Below are 14,032 nucleotides of genomic sequence, written 5' to 3' on the forward strand. Positions count from 1 at the left end.
ATAAAAACTAAAATTTTTTGAATTTATCAACGGTATTTATCATCAGTCCCAAAGAGGTTATTCTGTATACTCTTTGAAATAAACTATGTGAATTTTCTACTACTGGGACTTGAAATATGAAACACTGTGATCCACTTAACCTTTGCGCATGGTGCCCTAGAGCTCACTGAGATTCACCAATGTTTCCCGACATGTATAAATAAAGTGTTTAAATTAAAACTTGGGGAACTTATGAAGAGAAGACACTAGGCAACTTTTTAGATAAATGAAAGGCCAGCGAAGGGAGAACAATAACCATTTTTCACCAAAAGCGAAAAAACAAAACAACTTCCATTTGAGCAAGAATGCTGAAGAATGCTGGGCTGGGCTGTTAAGAATGTCCTCACATTCTTTGTAAATCACACAGACAGGTGGTTTTGTAGAGTCCATATGGGAGCGTGTATGGATTAGAGAGTCCTTGGGTATTTGTTTCAATCTAGATTAAAACTTGAAATGAGAAGCAACAGTTCTTAGAAATGGAAGACTCCAGGGACAAAACTCTTTGTTCAATATCTCCTGACTCGACTCCAAATCTCTATTTTGGTTGAATGCTCCCTTCACTAACTCATTCTCATGACAGGGATTTCCTGAGCGCCTGCCATGTGCCAGACACAGTCCCAGGTGCTGTGACCAGGGCTGTGTTATGACTTCTGTGGGCCCCAGGCCACTCTTGCCATCATGGCCCCCCGTCCCCATAAAAATATCTTAAATAGTATATTTTATGACTACGTTGGTATAAAGACAAATAAAATCCAGGCTAGACTCGTTATTATATATTCATTCTTCTTATCTTCATTTTCTCTTCTGATTTGAGAAGGAATTAAAATAAAACTGCTTTTGTGAGCCTGTAGGCATGATGCTTCCTAAACCTACTGGACAAGCAGGCTGTTTGTGACAAAGAGTTTATATTTTCATTGAGCTTATAGTCTAAGGAGGGAGAGAAATATTAGTCACATTATTCACATTAGTAAATGAACGAAGAGGACAGCTTCACATGATGATAATTCCTAAGAAGATGAGGGTAATGTGACTCAGGTCAGGACTAGGGTGCAGCATGTGAAGCTCCCGGGGCGTAACATTTAAGGAGTCAAAGCCACGCAAGTTATTAATCCTGAGCTTGTAGGACCCTGAGGGTGAGGGTGATTATGCACCATTTAATGGAACCAGAAAGCGAACGAAGGTGAACAAGCTTCCATTTAATTTCACTTATAAATAAAAGTAAGAAACCAAGATTTAAAAGCCCTGAGGCAGTCTGGAGTGGTTGTCGTTCTGCACGCACCCTGCGTACCAGATCGCCTGCCACCGTCTATCAATGATAAAGGTATCAGTGGACACTTCACCCTTTTAAAATGGTATATATAAAATAATTAACTACAATGGAAAAGAAAACAAATAAAATGGTATAACTGTGATGACTACTCCACGCTGGGATAATAAGATGTCTGCAGATCCCCTTCTCAAATGGACAAGCTAGGCGTCTAACAAAGTATCCTGGACTAGTTCCCCACACCCACACCTCCTGAGGAGCTGAATAGTCCAGCAGGCATGGCATTTATGCAGCAGTAATTCCCCCTGCAAGCACTGCCACCGTTCATCAATTCCCTCCTATTAAATATCTCCAAGGAATTACCCGGCGGTCCAGTGGTTAGGACTCTGTGCTTCCACTGCGGGGCGCACGGGTTCCATCCCTGTTCCGGGAACCAAGATCCCACATGCAGCCTGGCACGGCCCCAAAATACCCAAACCAAACAAAAAACCATCTCCAAATAACAGAAGTCTAGAAAGAAGTAAAAATGTAGTTTATCAGGCATTCCTAATTCACAGATCATCTGGCACCACAGTGAATCTAGATGTCAAAAATAAAATGGTGCCAAAGTCAGCACAGCAAAGACACAGAAACTACAGGTAGCTCATATACCTTCTCTTAGAAACCTTACATACTTAGATACCTATGATTAGGAATTATGTGTTTATTATGAGAAAACTATAGGTAGGACCCAGAGCAACCTGGCCTCAACAGTCTTTGGCAGCAACGTGTTCAAGCGATATGAGACAATAAACAGTAAGGACAGAAGCCATTCAAGTTGAATAAATGGGTAAATCAAGTGGATTTGTAGGTATAAAGATACTGGAGGATCTACCGATTCAGGAGAGGGGAGATTTAGGAGGCAGTGACACTTTTTAATCAGTAATTAATTTTGTCTTACACACCTGGACAGTTGAGTAACATATTATGAGAAACAAATAGTGAAAATGCCAGCTGCTGAGGTCCAGTGAGGAAGAGGGTCCCCGAGGCTGCAGCAGAATCTACAGGCTGTACAGTCAAAATGGAATTGAATCCCGGCCCTTCCACTTAGTAGGCTGGGCAAGGTCACTGAACTTTAATGTCTCTGAACCTTTCAGAACTTTGGTTTCCTTCTCTGTAAAATGGTTATTCGTTCTCATTCATGGACGTTGCGTGAAATAAAGAAAAAACGCACACGGAATATTGGCTTGGCATCTGGTCAGTTCTGAATATGCTGGGTTCTTTTTGTGGTACGAGTTCGGATCAGGGTTCCCCAGCATCTATTTCAGCTCGACAACTGATCGTAATTCTGAGCTATATGGCAGCCCCACCCTTCCCAATGCTCAGGGGAAAACTTGGAGCGTTTTCTGACTGAGCCGCCATCATTTCTCCCCTGGATTACTTCCCAGCCTCTTCAGCTACCTGCCTGCCCGCATCACTACAGGGTATGGGCAAAGGAGCAGCCAGTGACCCTCCTAATATGCGAGTCAGCTCATGTCACTCCTGTACTCAAAGCCTTCAGGTGGTTCCTACCTCACTCCGGAAAAGACAGCATCCTTGCAGTGGCCTCCGTGATCCAGCCCCCACTGAGCTCTCACTTCCTCTGCTAAAACTCTCCCCTTCACTCATTCCACTGCAGCCACTCTGGTCTCCTTGCTCTTCCCCTGACACATCAAGCTCACCCCTGTCTTGGAACCTCTGATCCAGCTATCTTCCCTGGGAAGTCCTTCCTTGATTTCCTCTCAGCTATCTTCCTCACCTCCTTCAAATCCTTTGAACACGTATCACCCTGATCACTCTATTTGGCAAACCACCCCCACCCACCACCTGCATGCTCCGTTTGTGGCAACCTGTTCTTTGCCTTTTCTCCACAGCACTGTTGCCTTCTAGTACGCTGTATAACTTATCTATTAGGCTTACTGTGTATTGTCTGTCTCCCTCTGTAGGAATGTAAACTCCACAAGGGCAGGATCTTTGTTTTGTTCATTTTCTTTTTTTCTCAAGGATCTAGAATAGTACCTATACATGGTAGAAACTCAGTATTTTTTCAATGAATGGTGGTGTGTCGATAAACACACAATATATACGATGTAATACACATCACATACAGTAACGTTTCAGTGCTTAGAAAACTGGGAGTTCCATAATTCAGAACTCTCCATGCCCTAATCAGGGTACATAACTTGCATTTACATAATGGGCAAAAAACATTGAGAAAATTAGAGCACCCTTAAATATGACCAATATAAAATCTGACTATGCTTAGTACAGACTGGGTTAATTCAAAACCACATTCACGTGGCAGCCTGGATGGGAGGGGAGTTTGCGGGAGAATGGATACATGCTGTGCACCTGAAATTATCACAACATTGTTTTTTGTTTGTTGGTTTTAATTTATTTATTTTTGGCTGCGTTGGGTCTTTGTTGCTGCGCGTGGGCTTTCTCTAGTTGCAGTTAGCAGGGGCTTCTCTTCGTTGCGGTGCGCAGGCTTCTCATTGCGGTGGCTTCTCTTGTTGTGGAGCACGGGCTCTAGGTGCACGGGCTTCAGTAGTTGTGGCATGCAGGCTCAGTAGCTGTGGCGCACGGGCTTAGTTTCTCCGTGGCGTGTGGGATCTTCCCAGACCAGGGCTCGAACCCGTGTCCCCTGCATTGGCAGGCGGACTCTTAACCACTGAACCAGCAGGGAAGCCCTATCACAACATTGTTAATTGGCTAGACTCCAATATTAAATAAAAAGTTAAAAAAAAAAAGTTTAATGTGGCCAAAAGGGAAATCTCAAAGAAAAATTTGGAGTGGAGGTAGGGCGATGGGCTTGGTGGGTAGGAATGCGGAGGAAATCTGAAGAAAGATAAGGAGGATTATGACCCATTAGCTATAGGTCCCTAGAGTACTCTTACGAAGAAGAATCCCAATTGTTTCTGAAGAAGCTCGTTGGTACTGTGTTGCCTTGGGTCCACTTCTCTTGCTTGGGTTGGCGGGTGGGGAGGGACGGTGCTCTGTCCTATGGCTCCCAGATGAGGAATTAATGGCTTGTTGTTCGGGTTACTACTGCTGTGTAACAAATCACTCCACAATTTAACAGCTTAAAACAAGCATTTTATTTTGTTCAGTTTGGTGGGTCACGAACTGGGGAAGGGCTCACCTCGGCAGCCCTCACTGGCTCCTCTCCTGCGTGGCAGTTGTCAGCTGGATCTGCAGACATCTGAGAGCTCAGATAGGCTGCCTCCAAGATGCCGCACCCACATGGCTCGCAGATAATGCTGGGTGTCAGACGGAGCTCAGCTCTGCGGCCAACCACAACACCTGGCGGTCTCAGGTGGCTGCTTTCCCGCAGAGAACCAGGTGGAAGCTGTGTGGTATTTCCTTATCTAGCCTCAGACACTGCACGGTGTCACTTCTGCCATGAACTATTGGTGAGTCACTAAGGTTGGCCCAGATTCAAGGGGAGGGTACCTAAATCCCACCACTCAATAGGAGGAGGGTCTAAGCGTTTGCAGAAATATTTTTAAACCATCATACCCATCAAACATGAAGCTGCAGGGCTTCCCTGGTGGCGCAGTGGTTGAGAGTCCGCCTGCCGATGCCGACGCGGGTTCGTGCCCCGGTCCGGGAGGATCCCGCATGCCGCGGAGCGGCTGGGCCCATGAGCCATGGCCGCTGAGCCTGCGCGTCCGGAGCCTGTGCTCCGCAACAGGAGAGGCCACAGCAGTGAGAGGCCGGCGTACCGCACAAAACAAAACAAAACAAAACATGAAGCTGCAGAGTGTTGTCTTCTGATTAGGTCTTAATGATGATCAGACTCCCAGAACTAGTGCTTGATGTTTTAGAAACATCTCATGTCCCCCGTGTACTTACCTTCCATAACCTCTCTACACTTTTCTCTAACTGCTCCTTCCAGCCTCTGGAAACTGTAGGAGTAGCTTGGAAGGTGAGATAGGATGGGTAGGAATGACGGCGGTGGAGGAACAGGAATTTCACACTACGGACTCACTCCCTAAGAAAATTCACCTAAGTTCCTTGGCATTTATGCACACAGCACCCAAGCTGTACACATACAGGCGTCATCATTTAAGTGTCTGTGATGTGCCTGATCCTCTGCTCCATGCTGTGTTTGCACAAATTCTGTCCCATAGAAGTTAGAGAGAGGAAAACAAGAACTGCATGGTTAGACAGGAGCAAGCAACGAGAACACCGAAGTCAGGGAGATAATGACGGGACAGGTTAGAACTTGGGCTTCTACTGTGAGTGGCGTGGAGTCGTGAGGGTTTTGTGTACAGGAATGACATGATCCAAGCCGTGTTTTTTGTTTTTTGTTTTTTTGCGGTACACGGGCCTCTCACTGCTGTGGCCTCTCCCGTCGCGGAGCACAGGCTCCGGACATGCAGGCCCGGCGGCCACGGCCCACGGGCCCAGCCTCTCCACGGCATGTGGGATCCTCCCGGACCGGGGCACGAACCCGTGGTCCCCTGCATTGGCAGGCGGACTCTCAACCACTGCGCCACCAGGGAAGCCCCCGAGCCGTGTTTTAACAGGTGTGTTGAGAAAAGGCTGTTAGGGGCAGGAGGTGGGAGACTGGTTAGGAGGCCACTGGAACAATGCAGATGACAGGGAACTGGATCACGGTAATAGCAGCTGAATGGTGAAGAGTGGCCGTACTGGGATACATTTTGAAGGCAGAGCCAATAGGCTTGTACTGAGGTTTGTGTCTGCAAGCTTGCCTGTATTTTCAGCACACATTTGCAATTTGGGATTCATCTGATAGATTACAGCTGACATGACTCCTGCAGCAAAAGACATCTGATGCCATGTCAATAAAATACAAGAAATAGGAAAGTACAATAATAACGCAGAAATAAAGTCCCAAGTCACTTGAGCAAAGAATTATTTTTACACAAGTAAATCCAGAAATAAAACAAATTTCTGTTTGACCATATGCTTTCTCCTCTCCCTTCCTCTTTTTGACACTACACTGGGTTAATTCAACCAGATGTTCCTACTTAATTTTAGAAGTTGCTCTTCAATTAGTTCCTCTAACTACAGGTAACAGCTCAAGGAAGAGCACATAAAACCTTCAACGTATTCAGCCTAATGTGGCATTTTCAAAGGATGAGAAGAAACAAATGTATGACGGGCAATGAGGATACAGATAGAAAGGCTGGTCCCTGCCTTTCAGAGGCTCTCAGGCAAGAACCAGGGCACATGTTAGCAGGCCATCACGATGTATGTATCAAGTCTCCCGTCATGAGTTAAAGCATGTAGTGGGTCCGGAAGAAGAGTTTAACTAAGCCTGCAATTGTTCGAAGATAATTTTCCTTCCTGTGACTTCAGGTATCTTGAATTCAACAAATTGTGCAATCATGCAAATTTTGATATCACAGCATTAACTGGAACAATCTACAGCTATTGAAATATCTGGTTACCATTATCTTGTCAAAAGAATATCATATTTATTTAATAAGGGAATGATACTTTGAATTCTGAAATAGTGAAGTCATGTAACTGTTTTGTGACTTTATTAGTTGGGTTTGATTTTGGTGGAGTCTACGGGCTACTGCCTATTCTTAAATGTTGCGGGAATAGATGAAAATCCCCGTTACGAGAGCAGGTTTAAATAAAAGTCCCTTACCAGTGTCCCAGGCTTAACAGCCATACTTTAGAAGAGTGATTCCCAAGTTCTTTCAAATTTATTAGCTTGATCTGGGGACACTGCTACATTCTTTGCTGTGCATTAATGTTAATCTATTTCCGATAAAAATACAATTTACCTTCTGGAAGGAATTTTTTTTAACAGTTTCAAAATGATGTATAAATAGTAGAGGATCATAAAACACAGATTAAGAATCACTGCTCTTTGGAGTACACGGGAAATGATTGGTTTGTAAGAAACTTGGCGTTATAAATGTCACCACAGAAGCCACCTATCAGTGACACCACTGATTCATGAGTCCAGGGTGAAGGTGAGGGGGTGACTAATAGAATTCTAATGCCCCTCTTGACCTTAAACTCTAGGGTGTGGGAAAACACACCACACATCCCTTGCTAATGGTGTAACGAAATTTCTATTACTTTATCTTTCTCCAGGATCTAAAATTTCTTCAAATATGAAAGACCCAGATGGGGTACTAGAAAAAGCAGCATGAGTTTTGAGGTCAGACGGACCAGAGCTTGAATCTTCAGTTTTCCACGTGGGTTTGACCTGGGAAGCTATCTCACAGACTCCATTTCTATGCCACAGATGACAAGACTAAAGTCAAGAAGGTGGTCTCATAGTGTGTTACTCAACTTTTGTGGGAAACTATACGTATCAATATGTAATAAACTCCCTAAGGGATGGTTTGTGTGTGCAGTGAAAAGATTTAGAAAGAGATCTAACTATAGTCAAGGAAACTTAGGGGCTAAAGAGTGATGGATGAGAAAGGAAGCTATAACTCAAGTACCAGCATTAGCCTCCCGAGAATGTTTTTATAAGTGAGGCAGGTGAAACCTAAAAAGGGAAGGCAGGAAACAACTTGCTGGTCTGTTTCCACTTTCCGAGTGCAAAGCGACCAGCTGACTCTCCAGCACCCTCGGCAACAGGCACATCAGGCTGTCGTAACAGCACTGAGGTCATCCAGCCAACCTTTTATCCCCCGCATCCTTGTCCACTGCACAGTCTGCCAGAGGTGACATGGGTTCTATCTAGACTGTCTTACAGAAACCCGTAAGTCAACAAGCTGGAATTCCATAGATTAAGACACTAAGCTACGCCTGTTTACTGCCTATTCAAAGGAACAAATTCAAGTGCTGGCAATGGTATGAGGATATTAGCAATAAGAATAAACACAATATGCATATTCTTTGACCTAGCAATCCCTACTGCTAAGAATTTATCCTAATAATTGGAAAAGATGAGTATACAAGCATGCTGAGTTTAGTATTTTAAAATATTTAGAGTTTTAATTAAAAATTCAAATATTCAAAAGATGTATAATCTAATTTCAACATGGGATCGGTGAAATAAATGATGGTTCAGCCACATAATGGAACAATGGAATACCGCTGTGCAGGCTAAATTATGCTACAGCTAAAACACACACACACACACACACACACACACACCCCTACCTCAGCGGACTAAAACAACAAAGATTTATTTTCCCCTCATATAACAGCCACTGCAAGTCCAGGGCGAGTTGGGTTCCACGGGATGGTTCAGCATCCTCCTCCTCTATCAACATGTACTTCCGTGACCGCTCGGGAAGAAACTGGTGGTTGGGCCTCTCGCCTGCAATTAAATGCTTCTGCCTGTACTTCATTGGCTGAAGTAAGTCACGTGGACTTACGTAACCTCACAGAGTTGGAGACTGGCAGTCCCAGTACACGTTCAGACAGCACAGAGCTAGTGTCCACTGCGACTTTGCAGCAACTAATAATATTAACAGCGTGCACAATGTTTTGACATGGGCTAACCGTACTACATCAGGTGGGGAAAAAAGGTAGTCATCCATTAACACTATAAGTGTGTGTTCTATATGTACATGTGCATTTAAAAAAAAACCCTGGAAAGCTACACAGCATAAGTTTAACAGTGGTTTCTCTGGGTGGCTGGACAAGGGTTTTTTAAAATATCTTTTAAATACTTTTTGGTATTATCTTTTTATTTCCCTTTTCTTTTTATTATAATAAACATATTATTATTTTTTTTTCTTTGGCCATGCTACGCACCTTTTGGGATCTTAGTTCCCCAACTAGGAATCGGACCTGGGCCCCTGGCAGTGAGAGCACCGAGTCTTAACCACTGGACCGCTAGGGAATTCCCAATAAACATATTATCTTGATGATGCGAGAAAATAAAGCTTTAGTGCTTAAAAAAATAAATAAATAAACTGCCATTCTGATCTATAAACCAACCCCTTATCAGTTAAGCTGAGGACTCAGTTGTCCTGGGTCTGAACCACCCTGTGTTTCTTCATAAGACTGAGCTGTTGGCAAGGGGACCTAGCGCAGGGATCATGGTGTTTCCACGTGGCTCAGGGCACTCAGGGGGCCTGTATATCCTGAGTGATCCGACTCCAGTGCTTCACAAACTTCAAAACAGATCATACCTACTTCCTTTATATAAAACTCTCATTACACGCTAGCACATTAAGGCAGGCGGTATGAAGAAGGCACGTGCTTTCAAGTCAGACAGACAGTATCTCCTTGGTTTTCTCATTTGTAAGACGGGGAAAACAATGCCTTGCAGAAGTGTTGCCGGGACTGAATAATGCAAAGTCCGCAGAGCACCCAGCACACAGACAGTGCTAAACCACGGTAGCTACTACTGCTGCCCTACGTCCAGATCAAACATAACAAAAGCCAAATTAAGCAACAGAGTAACAAGCAAGGAACACTTTATTGTACGCACATTCTCAAAAAACCCACAAAAACAGAACCCGCAAATAGAAGCAAAGAACAAAGTTTTCTAGCTGTCTGGGACACGCAGGGCACCCTATCTTATAGAAACATAGCTAGTACAAGACAAAATGTACTAATCAACATTGCCCTTTGCTTCCCCGGTCAAAAAAGCCTCTAGAGAAAAACACTTTAAATTGTATTCTAATATAAATTTGTTGCACAATTAAACTTCAGCTTACTCAAAGAGTCACTGTATAGTAAATAGCAGAAAATAGAGTAGGCATTCAATAATCTGCTCACAATTAACAATTAAGCAATAGACACTTGAATAAATATAGCATGTATTACTTGTTAAACTTCACATTTATAATGAGGAGATGGTTTATCATTAATAGTAACGGGTTTCTTACATTTAAGGAGATACCAGGTCCAGTAACGGAAGTAGGACGCAATGTAATGAAAACTGATTTTAGGGCTTCCCTGGTGGCGCAGTGGTTGAGAGTCCGCCTGCCGATGCAGGGGACACGGGTTCGTGCCCCGGTCCGGGAAGATCCCACAGGCCGCGGAGTGAGCCATGGCCGCTGAGCCTGCGCGTCCGGAGCCTGTGCTCCGCAACGGGAGGGGCCACACAGTGAGAGGCCCGCGTATCGAAAAAAAAAAAAAAAAAAAAAAAAAAAAAAGAAAACTGATTTTAGAAAATATCTCCTTGGGTCTGAGCCACTATGGTATTTATTCCATACTTAGGCCTGTTTCAACAGTTTAAAAATGTAGGTATTAACAAACTGAATGCTTCAGGGGGAGAACAAAGTGACACCATCTTCTAGAGCAATATGTTTTGTTTATATCCTCTAGGCAGCAGGATAGAACTAGGGCATAGTAAACAGAGATTTACAATGTAATGAATAATCTGTTTCCATCTCATGCTATAAGGGTACATTCCTATCACCTGCACTAATAAAGAGCAATTTTAGAACATGTTTAGAATGAAGAATTGGCAAGTCCTGATCACAAACATACTAGATCTAAACAGAAGGATATTCTCTAACGTTCTGTACTTTGTGATCCCTAATTGCAACTCAGCGTGAGTGTTCAGGAATGGAAAAACCGGTAAACCCTTACTCAAAGAACTGTGTTAAGTGACCCGTTTAAAGAGTAACGCAGTCAAAATAAGGCAATAACTAGAAGTCTAGCTGTACTCTATGTGCCCAGTCGCTAAAATTGTGAAAATAATTGTCACCCACCTTTATAAAAAATATTACCCCATTTGCTACCTAGTGTGTGATAGAGACAAGGCAAGCCTGCCATGTGCGTTTCAAAAAAAAAAAAAAACTGGTAATAAGCTCTGGTGGAGAAAAAGTACATTGAAACATTCTCCTTTCCCTTTCTGGATACCCTGCTCCAATTCTTCCTCACACAGACCTTTCCTCCTTGACTTAGGTTAACCCCTTAGGAAGCGCTATATCAGCCTTATATTCTCTATGAAACACTGAGTTTTTCATTAAGGATTTTTTAAAATAAAAAAAGTCTCAAAGCTAAGGCATATTCTCAGCAGCTGCGAAACTCTGCTCAGTCTACCACAGGCATCATAAAATCACATTTTACAGAGGTTAAAGGAAAGCAAAACCGCAGTTCGGCACCCTTCAACATGGCAAGGGATCGATCATATTCTGTTTTCCTTGCAGGAATTCATAAAATCCCCAGGATGGCACCTTTGAATGAGCTGAACCATTGACTAAACCAAGCTAACACTCAACACTGCCATTCAAGTTACCATCACTCAAACTTTCTTCTGGATTATGTTAGTAACAGACATTAGGCAAAGGGCCTAGTAAAAAGTTTTAAAGAAAACATCTTTTTCAGGTGATATAACACAAAGATTACAAGGAGCAACAAAGTCGACTTCTACTGCAGATCATTCTAGAACATGATGTGCCTGACCCCCTCTCCTTATTTGTGCCGCTTGGCCATTAAGACATCTTAGTTTAACTGCCTGTCTTAAACTATTATTTAAAAAAACTCATACAGAGTGAAGTAAGTCAGAAAGAGAAACACAAATACCGTATGCTAACACATATATATGGAGGAATCTAAAAAAAAAAAAATGGTTCTGATGAACGTAGGGGCAGGACAGGAATAAAGATGCAGATGTAGAGAATGGACATGAGGACACGGGGAGGGGGAAGGGTAAGCTGGGACAAAGTGAGAGAGTCGCACTGACATATATACACTATCAAATGTAAAACAGATAGCTAGTGGGAAGCAGCCTCCTAGCACAGGGAGATCAGCTCGGTGCTTTGTGACCACCTAGAGGGATGGGATAAGGCGGGTGGGAGGGAGGCTCAAGAGGGAGGGGATACACGTATATGTACAGCTGATTCACTTTATTATACAGCAGAAACTAACACACCATTGTAAAGCAATTATACTCCAATAAAGATGTTAAAAAAACCATTTTAATTAACAGCTGTTATTTTAAAATATTTAGTCCCTTAGTTATATCATACACAACGATGTTGTCTTGATATGATCCCCCAAAAGCGATGCAGTAGTTTTTTTCAATATCCATTAGTAAGACTAACAAAAATACTTTTGCTATCTATTTTAAAATCTGTCCTTAAAAAAAGTTGACTTCTCTCCACTCACTTCCATAGCCCTAAAGTAACAGATACATGTTTTGCTGTTGAAAACAAATAGATATTTGAATATTAAAAGACAGGCTCCCCATTCCCTACCTCTGCCCCATCCTGGTACTAAGTCGCCAAAAACTTTTAAAATGCCGTTTGATACAACAGATTTTGCTAATTGTTATGAAAGTAATTTACAAGTTAGGGATTACTGTGCAGGACCTGGTTAACAGTTACTGCTCTGGATTACCGATTTCCTTCTATGAAATAAGTTATAACTAAAAGTCAACCTAGTTTAAAAAGCTTTGGAGTCCTTTTCTGAGGTGTCTGTTAAATTGCCACAGTATCACAGGGGCTCATCTTGGAACTGCAAATAGATTGTGTCTTTTAGGAGGACTGGGCTGTTCCATGGAATGGGCTGATCACATCCCATCACAGTCATGCTGGTAGCTGGGTTTTCCATTAGTCATCACTGACTGCAATCAGAAAAAGTCAGGCGGCTTGTGTGAGTCCCGTGTTAACAGCACCATAGAAACGTCTCGTCCTCAGAGCACATTTGGGGGAAAGGGAAGAGTGCGGACTGCCTTGGTTAGTATAGAAACTGTACAGCTCACTTAGTGACAATCTGAGAGTTCGCCCACGGCATGCTGGCTGGGACGAGAAACAACTGAAGTGGGCCACACACTAAGAGCAGACATGGCACTACCTGGAGAGGACAGATATTGTTAAGAGGTTTCTCAGTGACGAGGCGTAGAGAATATTCACAGACTGCCAGCAGATGAGTAGAATCTCTGGGCTCCTAAGTCCCACTGCAGCCCCCAAGGGAGAGAACAAGCCCTCCCCTCCCCTGACCCCTGCTCTGCCTGCAGAGAAGCATGGGAGCCCCTGCGGGCCCAGCAGGTCTGGGGAAGTGTGTTTGTAGTTGGAACTGCTTGAAGAAAGTTGTAGGCTTTAACTCTTCCGTTCAGTATTTTTCCTCCGAAACTCTCGCGTGCTAAATCACTGCCTCAGCACACGTCAGCTCACCACGCCCGAGGACGTCTCGCTGGAGTAACTCCATTCCTTGGGGACCCGCTACATCCCACGGGTAGTTCCACAAAGGCCCCAAAACACACCTTTACATTTTTTTTTCTTTTTAAAAACGTTGATTTGGTTTTTAGTGGCTGCTGTCCATCCACGTGACAGTGACTGTGGAGCTACAGGGAAGCATCCTGCTTGGTGAAGGCTGCTGCTGGGAAGGTGCAGACCCCGCCCGGCTCCTGGATCAATGTGGAGAAAACCCAGTCGCCAGGCTGCAGCCCACCACGGGCGTCATGTCCCAAATCTGCAAGAGAAGGGGGAGGCCTGGAGACGCAGCACTGGTCACGTGGCCCCCCAGGAGGCGCTGTTGGCGCTGAGAACAGACAGCTGTTACACTCTCAAAGGGGCCAACATAACTCATTCTCTTCTTTCCCTGCAAAACCTTCTCGAGATTTACATAGCGACGAAACAACGTGGTCAGCTAAAATATGAAAAAAGCTTATAAGCAGTATCTCTCTCGACACCTGCAAATTACATCATAATGATGTTTTACTATAAATTTACTTTTATTTTTAATAAAAAGCCCACTGGGGAAAAGCCCTTTTTTTTTTTATTATGAAATAAACTATGTCATAGTTTTACAACTCAAGAGTGGTACTAAGGATAAAACACTTACTTTCAGTTTCTG

The 14,032-nt window shown here is 43.6% G+C and overlaps 1 protein-coding gene across 1 annotated transcript in view; it reads right to left on the minus strand.

Annotated features, from left to right (window-relative positions):
- Positions 1-12,044: 12,044 nt before the first annotated feature.
- WDFY1 (WD repeat and FYVE domain containing 1) overlaps positions 12,045-14,032 on the minus strand; it is a 47,299-nt gene continuing 45,311 nt past the window's right edge. Inside the window, exon 12 of the mRNA XM_082841486.1 lies at positions 12,045-13,648. Coding sequence (XP_082697612.1) covers positions 13,589-13,648 — 60 coding nt within the window. The 3' untranslated portion in view covers positions 12,045-13,588. The remainder of the gene's footprint in view (positions 13,649-14,032) is intronic.

The sequence above is a fragment of the Leucopleurus acutus genome (genome assembly GCF_964270905.1).
Source record: "Leucopleurus acutus genome assembly, chromosome: 6".
Taxonomy (NCBI): Eukaryota; Metazoa; Chordata; class Mammalia; order Artiodactyla; family Delphinidae; genus Leucopleurus; species Leucopleurus acutus.